Raw genomic sequence first — 16,194 nt, 5'->3', positions numbered from 1 at the left:
GAGGCAACAGCAACCGACGCCGGACCAAGACTTTGGAACTCGGGCTGACTGCGGGTCGCCTGCCAGCAGGATAACCCAAGTGTAATGACTGCAACAGTGAATACACTTGAACATCTACATTTATGGTAGGTACACAACTGTACTTTCCTTGTATTTGTTATCTGATATATGATAGCTCATTATATTTACTGTGTGATATGACAGGTCATTATGTGGAATTGCAGGACTGTCCCGCTCCCAGAATACAACAGTATTGTCACATATTTACATAATTAATTATCAATTAATTAAGTAATTCATTAATTAATTGAGACTCTGGCTTGTGTGTGTGTGCCTTTGGTCACACTGTTTAATTATATCTTGCATCTCTTCTAAGAGATCAGTAATTTTGTAGTTATGGAGACCCTATACTTTCATATAGCTTTATATTAGCTAATATATAATCAAAGTCAATGTAGCTTCCTATGCGGAGATGAGCTTGTTAACAGAAAATTAAAGCTGACTAACATATGTTGCAGATTTAGAGTTAAGTCAGATACATGTCTTCTGCATGTTCCTCCTTTGTGTACTTAACACCTGCCTGTTTGTTTTACATGCTATATATGTGCACTTGACTTCTACCATTAGTATGGCAGAGAATGCATTGAACATCGTGCTTTTATGTTTTATTACTTTGTTTCCATAAGATTTTCTGTTGTATTGTGATGACTATTTGTAGTTAGCATTACAGAGCAGTTTAATGAGGCTGCGGTGGTCTAGCAGTTAGTGTTGTCGCCTCACAACAAAAGATTCTCCCGTTCGATTCTCGGCTGGAGTGCCTTCTGTGCAGAGTCTGCATGTCCTCCACGCGGTCAAATGAATTTAAAGACATGCAGGTAGGTGAGTGCATGTGTGGGTGTGCCTTCCTTAAAGGTTGGCACCGGGCTGGGAACTCGACACCGTAAAAATTCACTGCCAATCATTAGTGGACTGGAGTTCTGCAATGGCGACCCCTAACTGGGAAAAGCCGAAAGACAGTTTTTATTACAGAGCAGTTTAAGTAAGTATTGTTTTTTCTGAATTATTTTCCAGTAACTCGCGCTTTTGTCCATACTCACTGTGTTGTGAGTGACAAAGGACTCACTGTGCAATATAACCATATTAGTATCACTTCAGTGCGTTAGAATTTGTCTGTTGTCACACAGAAAGAACACGTTTTGCAGTTATTCCACTGGTTATGTCCAATTCATCACCATAAATACGTGTTTCTGAGATGCCTCTGGATCTTATGTGTGTATTATAAACCATGCACTTTACTAACATTTGCACCAGTAGCATTTCTGTAGTTTGTATTTTAATTTCATTCTCACATTCTTTCTTAAACTTCTGCGTTATATGTAAATCATGTTTGCATTTTGAAAACATTCCCATATTATATTATGCCCAGCAGTATCCAAATCTATCTGCATTTATACTTACACCTTCACCGAAAGCTATTTTTTGAGTGTCTGTATAGCTCAGTCCCCTTCTGTGTTGGTCTCCCTCTCTTTTGCTCCATTTCTCTTTGTCCCTCACTTGTCTTTGTTTCTCTGTCTGTGCTGATTCTGGAATAAAAGTCCAAACAATAGTATTATTTAACTAATTATCTTCAACTGCTATTCCAGTTTTGCCTCCAAATTTTAACTCAGTATTGAATGCATAAACGCCCTACTGTTTGTAGTCTTGAAAGGTAAGAATCATTCTCCCCTTAGCACTACAATTAAATTGTAATACAAGACAAATACTCTGTAGGACAGACTAGTTTGTAAAAACATTTCTTTATCTTTGAAATGTTACATGTGTGTTTCTGTCAGGGTTCTTATACTTTTGTATGTAAATGTCAGACTTTGAATATTATTAATTAAAAACTATGAAAAGAAACAAGGGTATAACTTCTGAAATATTTAATATTTCTTAATAGGATTTTCCAAGGAACTTTTTCACGACACTTTATAACACGTACAGCTGATGATTTCTTTTTTTTTCCCATAAAGTTTTGAATGATCTCTCAGCTTTTACATCGAGAGTAGCAGAAAAGGCAAGCAAATAAATAAATAAAATGTAGGTAAAAGTCCGCAAATTAGGGCACATTTAAAAAAAAATTACAACAGTATGAACTTAAAACTTCTCAAAATAATTTTTAATTTTAGGAACAACGGAGCAAAAGTTTGAGAACAAATTAGGGATGTCCCTAAAAATCTGTACAACAGACAGGTATTGCAGACATATTGTGCCCGTTCTTTTGACGGGCATTCCATTTATTGCTTAATCCATTTTGGCACTGAATGTGGTCATCCATAAGTACTTCAGCATGTGAGCAAATGCATCATGTGTCTTGAATTCACAACATGGCTTCTGGCCTAACATTGGCACTGACACAGCTCTGCTCACTGTAAGCCACATCTGTGACCAACATGGCTATATTGGTGACTCAGTCCTTTTGGATTTCTATAAAATATTCATCAGTATGGACAGTTTAACACTTTTCTTGACATTTCTCCCAGTCTATTATATGTTTCAAAAGCCACAAGTACTCATGACCCTGAGTAGCTATGACCTTTCTCTTACTCATGATCCTGAGTAGCTATGGTCTTTCTCTTACTCATGACCCTGAGTAGCTATGGTCTTTCTCTTACTCATGACCCTGAGTAGCTATGGTCTTTCTCTTACTCATGACCCTGAGTAGCTATGGTCTTTCTCTTACTCATGATCCTGAGTAGCTATGGCCTTTCTCTTACTCATGACCCTGAGTAGCTATGGCCTTTCTCTTACTCATGACCCTGAGTAGCTATGGTCTTTCTCTTACTCATGACCCTGAGTAGCTATGGTCTTTCTCTTACTCATGACCCTGAGTAGCTATGGTCTTTCTCTTACTCATGATCCTGAGTAGCTATGGTCTTTCTCTTACTCATGACCCTGAGTAGCTATGGCCTTTCTCTTACTCATGACCCTGAGTAGCTATGACCTTTCTCTTACTCATGACCCTGAGTAGCTATGGTCTTTCTCTTACTCATGACCCTGAGTAGCTATGGCCTTTCTCTTACTCATGATCCTGAGTAGCTATGGTCTTTCTCTTACTCATGACCCTGAGTAGCTATGGCCTTTCTCTTACTCATGACCCTGAGTAGCTATGGCCTTTCTCTTACTCATGACCCTGAGTAGCTATGGCCTTTCTCTTACTCATGACCTTGAGTAGCTATGACTTTTGTCTTAAGTGCCGCTAAATGGTTCTAAAGCTATCACTTAAAAAATTGTATATTTTTCAGATGCTGCTTATGTTATCCCATGCAGTAGCCAAAAACAAAACAAATCCACATTATCTGGATGCAGAGAACATACAACTATTATTATTATTATTATTATTATTATTATTATTATTATTATTATTATTATTATTGTTGTTGTTGTTTTTGGCCAGTGCAGCATTTGAAAAGTTATAGTATTTGAGGGAAGCATTTTTATACTTACCAAGAATAATGTTCAGACATCTTTAAATCTAGTTCTACTAGCAATTATAGTATTAAATAAAAAATAATTTCAGTATGGAAATGCAGTTCTTACCTCTGCATGTGCTGCATATCTAAACCAGAAACATTTGAATTATGCTTTAGACAGCAGGTTAAAAAGTTAGAATGGGGTACAATCCAGGATAATTGGTCTGCATTTGAATAGTCTTTTATTGCCTCCCTGCTTTTGAGGGCTTGTACTCTGGAAAGTCAGACAAGCCAGAGAATTAAATTGCATCTTAAAATGCCTTGCTCTGTTGTGCATGTAAAAGAGAAGAAGGACTTTATTGCTGGCCAAGTGACAATTTGAATATAGACTTGACATGTTATTTCATGCCTCTGTAAGCTATCCAGATCAGATGATTATTGACTGCTGGAGAGTTGAAGTTTCATTTAACGATGATTTGTTTAGGTTTTGCCTGACCACCTCCTGCTAACTCTTTGCTTTACTACTTGCAAGAGATCCCACCCCCTGCATTCATGTCCCATTTTGCATGAGTCCCTCCTCTCCTGGAAAAGTAACTCTCTGGTCCAAGTTGGCTATTTACTTTGACTAAGGGGAAGAAGATACTGTAAACCTAAACTCTACTCTGAAAAAGAGCAGACCCAGAACATCGGCCGTAGATTGCCAGTGGTTGTCTTTGTTGGGTCAGATAACATGCCCTCCACACTTATATTTAGTGCTCTTTAAGTCCCTTGTCCTTCCTAAAAATGCAGTAGGTGTGGCAGTGCCTTACGTATACTCTTCCTGTCCTTCCTCTGACTTTGCTACCTTACTGTATCTCCATACTTTCTCGGTTAGATGCCACTGGTCCATCTCCAGTGCAGATCAGATATGGATGGGATGGATACCTTTTATGTGGCACTTTATCAAATGCCTTGCTATGTATAAAAATACTGTATTTGCAGATATTATTTCTTAAATAATTTTTTTTTTATTCAGTCAGAAATCATTCCAGCAACATCATAGATAAATATTGGAAAATATTGTACAGACATTTGAAAGGCAGTGACATTGAGCTGGATATAATCTTTGTAGCAACAGTCTTGAAACCTGATTATTTACAAATGTAACATTATTATGTTATTATAAACTCTGTTCTCCTTCATGTCTATAATTCAGGCCCATCCCATAAACAGCACTTCACCTTTAGCTGTAGATTCTGTATAGAAACATATAATCTTCCCTACTGTTATGCAGTACATTTCTGTCATTCACTTAGAAGTAAACATGTAAATAAGGTAGATACCTATTTTTGATAAACATTTGAAACATATTTTAATGTATGTAACAAATATTTATCTTCCTTTCTATGTACTACATTAATGTATCTTCATTAGTTTATTAAACAAAACTCATCTGTGGTTGCATGACTAGCAAACTATTACCTGAACGATTAAGTCACATCAAACAATTATTTAAACAGAGATAGCAGTAATAATAGTTGAATCAGTATTTGCTTCTATAGTCAAAACTCTGTCTATATAGATTGATTAGTATATTACATAAGACACATTTCTGGGTATGTAGCTCTAACAGTTAGTTTAACAGTTAAATCAAGACCAACAGTTATTAAAGCAGAGATCTTGCCATGATAATAGCTGCATCAATATTTGCTTCCTTAATCAAACTCCATACATCAAAAGCACACTACATAAACCCATCTATAAATATAACTGTGGATTAAGATCATCATGGCAGCTTGAAATACAGAAGACATCTTACTTCTAGCACATAGTTTCTGCAGCCTGTCATCTACTGTGGCTTGACTAATGGTGCCTATCGGCCTGATATAAGCATCATCATGTACCTGAATTACTGAATCCTACAATACTTCAGTAGCTAATATGTAACTATATTTAACAAATAAGGCTGTTTTGGTAGTATTTATAACAAAAGGCTAGCATAAATCCCTGTGCTTTAAAGCAGAAAGACAATGAGTCCTGTCAGTATATAAATAATACAGTAGCAGATTCCCAGCAGCACCTAGGTATTACATGCAAACAGTCACACTGATAACTAAACCTTCTCATGCTGACGTCTGGCAGTTTGTGCAGAGGATTAAAGCCGGTAACTTAAACATGCTTTCTTTTTCATGCTTTGCTCATTCTGCTTGCCCTGATCTTTTACTTCTACTGATCTTGAAGATTTGACCGATTTAATGAGACAAATGTAATACTTTTTTTAGTACCACAAACTATTGTGATACCTATTTTCAACATATTCATTGTTGTCTTTCACAAGGAAACAAATGCATTCCATTTCAGTGAAACACTTTCAAAAACAGCTGGAAAAAAAAACAACCAATACTTATTTTTTCTGCAATCTACATTCTTTAATCATCTCTATAAATTATAATATTAACTGAAGCATGTTTTTTGAAAAGTCATGTTTTATAGAAATCACGTCATCCTTCTACTGTACACTTTTTCCCATGTCCCATAACTGTCATAATACCTGCTCCTTCTCACACTGTCAAACAGAATGGACCATGGTTATCGTGGGTTTACCATAATTGCAATCACCTGAAGATAAAGGCGATCTGTAAGCTCTTTCTATAGCTGACTTTTCTTTTTTTTTTTTTTTTGTTACTATATCACGCTGAGAGTGCCACCATGTTTTCTTCACTTTCCCCCAATTAGTCTCAAATTTCTCCTTCTTGCCTTGTCTTCATATGTTACCAGTTGCTGTCCCACAGATACTGTCTGTATATTTCTATTACATCCCAGCTTTTGCTTTACCAGATTAATGGCATCATAATTCTATTGCAGTAAGTCTTCTTCCTCAATCCCTTCCCAGGCAATTAAGGTATCTTTTAAATTATTGCCTTTTTGGTACTATTGTGCTCTCAAGGGCAGGCTGCAGCCAGGCAATCAACCTCAGTCTCAGTTTCTTCTTCCAGAATCACATCCTTTTCAACTTCATCCATTTCCAGTATAACTGTAATATTCATGAATCTAAGTCACATTATTTACACAACTTTACTAAGAATACTAAATTACTTTTTGGTAAAAACAGCAGCCAGGGGATGTAGCCACCTGCTTGAAATACTGAGAGAGATCTCACATGTCTGTAAGTAATTCTTGTCACCTGCCCTGTTGAACCAGTGAGCAAACATTTTGGCATGACCTTCCTACAGAGAATCTGTGCTGCCTTGCATCATGGTTTTAATTCGTCACCATCTCTTTTGTGATTTTTACTGGTTTGTTTATTTATTGACTGATTGATTGAAGGGATGGAATGGACAGAAGTGAATACTATGTTTGACCTGATACTAGAGAGAGAGAGAGAGAGAGAGAGAGAGAGAGACATTACTACCTCAAGTCCTGATTCTATTAAAAGAGATGAATCGGGCACCGATCTTGTAGTGGTATACAGCTATATATACAGATACATTTGTAGTCACTTCTCTTGAGTTCCGATACCTGTCTGTATGGGGGAGGTGGAGACTCAGGCCTTGCATATTATATTAATGTAATCTACACCACCAGCCGTTACAAGTTATCACTGTGTAACTTTGTCCCATTTTTTTGTTGTGGTCATATGATACAGGTCTTTGTGCGGAAGGGGTCTTTTAGCTTGTATTGTCAGAATTTTTCAATTATTTCTCTGTTAAGAAAATGTAAATTCAGCTCAGTTATAGCACTGTTCACATTAAAACATAGCTGTGCTATAAAAGTTTTTTATAGAGGATACCCACTAAACTGTTTAATCACGTAGGTGACTGGCGTACACCATTACATGATGACAGCACAGTAGATCCTCACTTTTGTTAATATGTAGTGCAATCTGCCAAGTCAAAATGGTTGCGGGGGTAGCAGGGCATACCTGACCTTTAGGGGAAAGCTCAGACTGAATTAGTGGAGAAATGGGAAACAGTGTGCTGTGGGTCCCTTGGAAGACTTTTACCGGTGATGTGTATAATTGGGAGAATCTGACAGTGCTTTGTTTGGTGTGACGTACACTCCTTTTTCTTGGTAACATTCACAAGGTGTTAGTATATTAATTAGCAAAAACTCATAATGTACAGCATCACATTGAAGGTTAATGGAGTGTTAAGGGAGTGTACACAAACTCATAATGTACAGCATCACATTGAAGGTTAACGGAGTGTTAAGGGAGTGTACACAAACTCATAATGTACAGCATCACATTGAAGGTTAACGGAGTGTTAAGGGAGTGTACACAAACTCATAATGTACAGCATCACATTGAAGGTTAATGGAGTGTTAAGGGAGTGTACACAAACTCATAATGTACAGCATCACATTGAAGGTTAATGGAGTGTTAAGGGAGTGTACACAAACTCATAATGTACAGCATCACATTGAAGGTTAATGGAGTGTTAAGGGAGTGTACACAAACTCATAATGTACAGCATCACATTGAAGGTTAATGGAGTGTTAAGGAGTGTACACAAACTCATAATGTACAGCATCACATTGAAGGTTAATGGAGTGTTAAGGAGTGTACACAAACTCATAATGTACAGCATCACATTGAAGGTTAATGGAGTGTTAAGGAGTGTACACAAACTCATAATGTACAGCATCACATTGAAGGTTAATGGAGTGTTAAGGGAGTGTACACAAACTCATAATGTACAGCATCACATTGAAGGTTAATGGAGTGTTAAGGGAGTGTACACAAACTCATAATGTACAGCATCACATTGAAGGTTAATGGAGTGTTAAGGAGTGTACACAAACTCATAATGTACAGCATCACATTGAAGGTTAATGGAGTGTTAAGGGAGTGTACACAAACTCATAATGTACAGCATCACATTGAAGGTTAATGGAGTGTTAAGGGAGTGTACACAAACTCATAATGTACAGCATCACATTGAAGGTTAATGGAGTGTTAAGGAGTGTACACAAACTCATAATGTACAGCATCACATTGAAGGTTAATGGAGTGTTAAGGGAGTGTACACAAACTCATAATGTACAGCATCACATTGAAGGTTAATGGAGTGTTAAGGGAGTGTACACAAACTCATAATGTACAGCATCACATTGAAGGTTAATGGAGTGTTAAGGGAGTGTACACAAACTCATAATTTACAAAACAGCATCAGTGTTTGGTGTTTTTACAGGAGATCCCCATCTAATACACTTACTGAAATTGTGGCAATGTTACATGATTCTGGTAGGAGACGCACCATCCTCGGGAGAGTTGTCAGTCATAATGAGGAGGCATTTCCCCTTCATTGACAGGCACCTTTGTACAGGATATTGTTTTGATTTTAAGAAACAGCATTGTCTAACCTAACAGTTTCAGGCATAGTTCTCATTCTTTGATCGCCAAAATGTGGAACATAGTTTCTCATAATGTAGAAGGAAGTGGACAGACAAAATGTGACATAGTTACTTGTCTTACTAACAACTTCAACTAGGAAGCTCATTGCATGGTTAAAAATGTGATACTTTATACTTAAAAATATAGAGAGAATTGTTTTGATGAATTAATCTGATTCAGTATTATTTATCATGGATATTCATTAAAAGGTCTTAACAATGAATGTGTAGCAAATCCTTTCAATGTGGAACAGATGGAGCATGTACTTTTTAAGAATCAAAATGAAAAGAGGCATGATTTGATAAAAGTAATTTCTTACAATCAATTTCAACTCAATCAGGTTCAGAAAAAAGATGAGAGGATGCTTTGTCCCGTATCCCATACACTCCAGACTTAAATATATAAACTCCAAGGTTGTACAGGTTCAGAGGAACAAAATACTTAGGGAAGAGCCCAGTGTTACCATTAATTCCAGTAATTTGGAAAGTTAGCCATTTACCAACCCCCACTGGACCCTTTAGAGACCCTGGAAAAATTCTACCTTTGTTACATATATTTTTACGACCATCTTACACAAGTGGACTCCATTAGTGCACTGGCAGTGGGAATCCAGTTCTTCCACAGTCTTTTCATTAAGATCGCATTGATCTGTTTATCATTAACAGTAATTATATGTGTTATTTTGTCTCTCCCACGAGAAGGGGCTTTTGGCAAGATGATTTGCCAGTTGAGCTTCATGGGGAATGTATTGAAGAGCTTGCTTCATGTGTAACACAGTTTTCTTGCAGAGATAATTTCGAAGTTTGTTAGTAAGTTTGAAAGAAACAAAAATGAAGAGCCATGGATTTCTGTGATGTAGAACGTCAACCTTTGTTTTATGGGTAATTGCTGTGAGTAGCTTAGTTATACTACAGTCTTTATACAACTAAGAGCTGAATTTGTTAGTGATATGGCCTGTCTTTCATAATGCTAAATTTTTTCATTTGTCTTTTTAAGGTTTGATGGTGGAAGGGACCAGGCCTTCTCAATGGACTGCTTCTTTGCACCACAGAAGATGTGCCTGATTTGTGGAGATGAAGCTTCTGGTTGTCACTATGGAGCGCTAACCTGTGGTAGCTGTAAAGTCTTTTTTAAGAGAGCAGCTGAAGGTAAGACTGTCAGTATATCATTTTAAAGTTTAAAGAAGGTTGGCAACCCTGCACATAACTATAGGTTTCATTACATATTCATTAATTTTGTGCATTTTATGATGGCATCCCATTTAGTAGAGTTCTCCTGTGAAGGGTGACCCTGCTGTGCTGGCCGTCATGATCTTAGCCTTACACTGTTCCATAACCCCCCCCCCCCAAAAAAAAAAAACCCTGCAAGTTCATGTAGTAATTATATATCTTTTCTGCAAAACAGGGGGTGTACAGCTCCCAGTTGAAATGTTGGCACTTGTAATTCTGAGTGTTGACACACGAAAAAAAAAAAAGACCTGGAATCCAGAAGAGCAAATATTGAACATCACTTTTCTCCTTTAAACTTCCTTTTTGGAGTAGGGGGTCAAGCCCCCCCTGTACCCCCTGATGTGAGGGCCAAGCTCCCCCCCCCAAAAATGTATATATACTAACTCTGAGACTGGCATACCTCAAATAAAAATTAATATTCCAGGAAATGCCCATCTCTGGCTTGGTATATTCAAGTATGTTTTTCCAGGAACTCAGTTTCTATGTTTTGGGTACTTGCTCTACAGGGTCCCAACATTTCAAATGATTACCATGGTATACCCTTGTTTTAATCAGTGATTCACGTAGTCTCCATTTTTGCCAAAGTATGTGGTTGCTACATTCTAATTCTGGGACCTTTACCCCAAAGGCCGCTGCTCATGTGGAGTTCTAGTTGGGGGGCACACTTTCTTGGGAACACACTTTATTTCCTTCATCAGATTTGTTTCTGGACATAATTTGATGACAATTATACCAGACTGCTGTACAGACAAAGGGTTGATTTCCATAGTATTGCTTTTGATAAGCATTAGTGGCAATGCAGTGCAGTGTTTATAAGGATGGCTCAACACGTATTCTTCACAATGAAAAATGTCAAGAGATCGCACATCATGAGAAGGTTAACAGCCATTGTTAGTGTGAATTTTTAATAGTGCTGAATCTTGGAAGAATCAGCATCCTAGGCAGAACTGTTGACCAGCAGTCTGTGAATGGAAGCCAGCCAGTATAAACCACAGGTGCACACAGTGCCTTGCAATGTATTGTAGTCCCAGACATTCCTTCTAGTTCTTTAATTAAGTCATTTTGCGTGTATGATCACATTGCACAGTTTTGTACATTTTATTTTACCCCAGAAATATCTCGTCCTCATTCCCCTACAGATTTTATTTAACACAAAGGAAAGATTTTCACAGCTGCATGGCACAGAGGAATAAAGCCCTGACTGTGACCCAGATAACCCAGACTAGAGGCACTAGGTGCTGTAGGAGTTGAGCAGGAAGGATGGGAGTGAGCAGCTAAAATTATTTCTCCCTGTCTGTGAGACCTGGGTGAACCCTAGGAATAATACATATTGCATCTGCTGGGAACGAGACTAGAGAGTACACATTCCTAGTGCAACAACTCATACAACTGACAGTCATGTGTGGTAGTATGCATGTGATCAGAAGTTGTTTTCATTTGATCTTCAACCTGTGGGAATATGGATCCATTACGGCTCTGACCTGGCCGCATTTTCCAGCATCGGATCTGAGCTCCAAGATCCTCCCCTACCCATAATCCCCCTGTCTCCCTCCTCCCCCCAGATTTTATTTGTCGCGCGTCCAGTCAGCATCATAGTCTGTTGCTCCAAGTTCCTGGTAAGTGAATTTAATATTTTTCTGGTCTTCTTCTTCTTCTCTTTTCTATCTCATTTAGTCCTTTATACTTAATTCTCTAACCTACCCTTCTTGCGCTCAGGCGTCGGTCTGGTAATTAAAAAAAAAAGCTCCTTTCCTTGGTTTCCTTGCCTTTTTTCACAGAGTGTGGCCATAAGCTCCCTCCTTCAGATGGCCACACTCTATGTGTTGTTTGTCTGGGAGTCCCACACCTAGACACCTCATGTTCGATCTGCGTGGGCTTCAATCCCTGCGCATTGATCGACAGGAGGAACAAGTTGATCTTGAAGGGCCTCCTTCCTCTACCTTCTTCGGAGGCCTCTGCATCTACTTCTACTTCTTCCTCCACCCCGGCCTCTTGGACTCAACCTCCCACCAAGAGGGCCGGGGACAGGGAGAAGCACCGACAAAAAGAGCAGGATAGGCCCAGGAAGCGGTCTTTTGACTGTGCTTCCTCAGTCGAGCCCCCTGCCGAGTCTCGCACAGCTGCCAGTCTGGGCTTCCCCTCGGCTTCAGTTGCCCCTCTTTTCTCCGGTGCAGGTCTCTTGGGGCTGATCCCCCTTATCGGCCTCTCCATGTCTCCTGTCCGGGCCCATGTCCATGGCTTCCTCTGTCTGGTCCACCCGCAGTCTTTCTGAAGCTGAAGTGGACAGGTTGATGCAGAAATTCATCTGGACCCAGATCCAGATGGGAGTCTTGCCTGCTCCCTCAACCCCTCCGGGGCTGGGAGCATTTAGTCAGCTTTTCTTCCCATTGCTCCTTCTCTGATCCGACCTCCGGTTTCGGAGTATTTGGGTCTGAGGTCTTTCGGCTTCGAGAGGTCAGTGCCTATGGTATCAAGTACCTTGATGCCGACCATTGCCCTGAGTGGTTGGACTCCGACCAGTTCAGAGCTATCCGTCTCTCGGACCTGTAGCCTCGGCGCCGGATCCGAACGGGTGGCGTCGGCTTCGAGGTTTTTGGAGTCGTCCCTACCGCTCGGAGGCTTGGCACCTGGAGGCTCAGATCCAACTCCCCTATTGACTCAGAGTGTTACGGATCCGGCCTTGGCACCAGCTTCTGGGATTCATTCTCCCTCTGCTTTTGATGTGATGAAGAGGGTTCTCTCAGCTCTGAGACCCTTGACGCTATCATCCTCAGAGTCCATCCTGGCTTTCTCTCTTTCTGGGCTGGATTCTGCCATCCTGCCCCCTCAAGGACAGCCTATCGTCTGTCTGCCCCAGGGAGTTCCCCCACGGGAATGGCCTGAGTGTCCTCTCCTTGGATCCTCTTGTGGATTATATCTCAGGCACGGACGGAACCCAACATGGTGGAGCCCATCCCCAAACGCCCTGATAATGTTTTAAATATGCCTTCTGACAAGCCGCATTGGTCTAAAGGGTCCCCGGTTGAAGCCATGGTGGTTGCAGTGTCCACCAAGAAAGAGCTCGCTCAGGAGAGCTCTATGGTCCATCCGCTGGACCAACAGTCTTGGGCCATGGACCGTTTCGGTAAGCAGGTTTATGCTTCAGCCACATTTGCTGTGCACATGCTGAGCTACATGCCACATGTGATTAGGCTTCAGCGGGACCTGGTCAAAAAGGTCACTGACTCTGCCCCAGGGTCTAGGTTGGTGGAAGAGAAGAAGGTATTCTCCTCCCGTATAGCCACCCTCACTTCCATTTCCAACACCTCTATGAGGCTCCTGTCACGTGCTACTGAATGCCTCTAGGGCAGCCAGCATAGGCATTGCCATCAGGCATCATGCCTGGCTCCTGCTTTGTGCATTCTCGGAGCCCTTCAAGGCATCTTTTACTGATGCCCCTTATGATGATCCCACCCTTTTTGGAAAAATGGTACGAGACACGATAGTCCAGAACAAGAAAACGGGAAGACCTTGTCTGCCATCAGGATCTGCTTCTCAACCCTTCAACGATCCTTTTCCCAGTGGGGGGTGAAGAAGTTGTGGTTCTGGAAGTCTCACAGCTATTCTCAAGACACTTAGGACTTGCCCTCCTCCAGAGGCAGAGGGGGATATGACAGACGCTGTCCTCGTGGCGGGGGGGGGGGGGTCCGAGGAACTACGGGACTCAGGATTCCTTCCCAGATAAAACTGTGCAGCAGCCCTGAAGGGTTGCCCGAATGCTCATCTCTGGAGGCAGTTGGAGGACGTCTCTTGCTGCACCCAACAGCCTGGGAGTTGATCACAGATGATTGTTGGGTGTTGCAAATCATATCCAGAGAATATTCAATCACATTCATTCAAACACATCCCGGAAGTTTCACCCATGCAACGGGAGGAAGCAGCAGTGGTAATCTCCAAGCTGCTCAAAAAATGAGTCATCCAGCCTATCCCCTCAGATCAGTCTGGATCAGGCATCTATTCCAGGTTCTTTTTAGTGCCAAAGAAGACAGGAGACTTAAGACCTATTCTGGGTCTTTCATCCCTAAACCTGTCAGTTGTCAAGACGAAATTCAGGATGGTCACTCTCCAATCCATTCTGCCCTTCCTGTAGAGAAATGACTGGATGTGCTCAGTGGACCTTCAGGATGCGTACTACCACATCAGAATGGACAGGCGCTCTTGGAGGTTCCTGCGCTTTTGGCTAGGGGCCAATCATTACCAGTTCAGAGCACTACCCTTTGGTCTCACCACCACCCCCAGTGCGTTTACCAAAGTGATGGCATTTGTGGCTGCTCACCTGTGGCTGCACGGGTTCCAGGTCTTCCCCTACCTGAATGATTGGCTCCTTTCCACTCCCTCCAGGCATCACCTCTGTCAAGCCAGGGATCTCCTTCTCCAGGCCGCCCACCAGCTGGGCAAAACCATAAGTCTCAACAAGTCCCTATTAGATCCGGTCCAAGTCCTAGAGTTCATTGGGGCTTGGTTAGATACCACTCAGAGCAAGATTTTTCTAACTCCGGAAAGACTTCAGTCCCTCAGACATCATGTGTTGTATGTTGTTCAGACACAATATCTCCCTGCAGTGTCAGTTCTTCGGGCATTGGGGTCCATGGTGGCCACGATTACCATGATTCCCACAGATCTTCTGCATATGAGGGTTCTCCAATGGACCATAGCAATCCAGTGGTCCCTGCTAGATCTGCCGTTATCTCATCCAGTTCATTTGTCTCAGGCCTGTAGGCATTTGCTTCTCTGGTGGCTTCAATCCCTAGACCTTCTTCTGGGTCACCCATTTATCCTTCCCACCTCAATAACCACAGTGACCACAAATGCCTCCCTACTCGGGTGTGGGGGAGTATTGCATGGGAAGGACAGTTCAAGGCACGTTGCCCTGGAGACCCATCTGTGTATCAACATCCTGGAGATGAGGGCTGTTCTCTTGGTGTTGTAAGCTCTTCATGCCGATATTCTTCAAGGGACGATTGCCATCCAGCCAGATAACATGTCTGTATTCTGGTACATCATCAAACATGGGGGAACCAGGTCTTATCCCCTTTGCCACAAAGCCATGAAATTGTGGGAATGGGCAATCTCCGCTGGCTGTTTTCTGGTGGCAACGCACATTCTGGGGAGGCTCAACATTCTGGCGGATAGGCTCAGCAGATCTATTCTGATGCCTCACTTGTGGTCTCTGAATCCTTCAGTAGCGGAACAGATCTTTCCAACGCAAAGTGCAGTGAGTTTTTTACTCTGAACCCCCCTCCGGCCGATTTTCCCAGAGATGGTCTAGTTCATGCTTGGCCTTCTGGTCTTCTGTATGCTTATCCTCCACTTTCTCTGATCCAGAAATTCATACAGAAAGCTCGATGGCTCGGGAGCTTAGTGATCCTCATTGCCCCATTTTGGCCTTGCCAAGTTTGGTTCCCCTGTCTGTGGTCTCATACAGTGTGTCCTCCTTGGACATTAGGTCCAGTTCCAGACCTGATCTTGCATCCCTCAGGGATCCCACACCCAGATCTGGTCAGTCTGAAGCTTACGGCTGTGATAGATAGGACTCCCAGGCTGTCTTCTCCGGTTAAGAAGATTTTAGTAGTGACTCACACATCTTCCACCAGGAAGGTTTATTCCAGTAAGTGGAAACACATCTCGATATGGGCATCTCAGCATGATTTGGACCCTTTCACTGCTTCAGTCCCCACCATTTTGGAGTTTCTAGCAAATATTTTTCACGAGGGTGCCAGTTTTTCTATGGTAAAGGTTCAGCTGGCAGCTATCTCCAGTTTTCATATAGGAGAAAATTCTGCTTCCCTAGCTTCCTGTAAGCTTTGTAAAGCCTTTTTGAAAGGTACCTTTTTACTTAGGCCTCCAGTCAAGGACCCTACAGCCCCTTGGGATCTTTCTGTAGTCCTACAGTCCTTGGTGTTTTCCCCTTTTGAGCCAGCAGCTACAGTAGATTTACAATCCCTGTCTTGGAAGATAGCATTTCTGGTTGCCATTACTTTGGCTAAAAGAGTATTGGAGATCCAGGCCTTATCTGTTAAGCCCCCTTATATGGTGATTTTATAAAGACAGGGTTTCCTTACAGACAAATTCCTCCTTTCTACCTAAAGTGGCTTCAGAA

At 41.4% G+C, this 16,194-nt stretch overlaps 1 protein-coding gene across 1 annotated transcript in view; it reads left to right on the top strand.

Moving 5' to 3' along the window:
- The window catches only part of AR (androgen receptor), a 659,717-nt gene that overhangs the window by 293,560 nt on the left and 349,963 nt on the right, over positions 1-16,194 (top strand). The window contains exon 2 of the mRNA XM_044057107.1: positions 9,823-9,974. Coding sequence (XP_043913042.1) covers positions 9,823-9,974 — 152 coding nt within the window. The remainder of the gene's footprint in view (positions 1-9,822; positions 9,975-16,194) is intronic.

Source organism: Protopterus annectens, chromosome 15.part0 (genome assembly GCF_019279795.1).
Source record: "Protopterus annectens isolate FY-2018-M chromosome 15.part0, PAN1.0, whole genome shotgun sequence".
Taxonomy (NCBI): Eukaryota; Metazoa; Chordata; order Ceratodontiformes; family Protopteridae; genus Protopterus; species Protopterus annectens.
The sequence above is the reverse complement of the archived record's forward strand: the minus strand, read 5'-3'. Positions and strand labels throughout refer to the sequence as shown.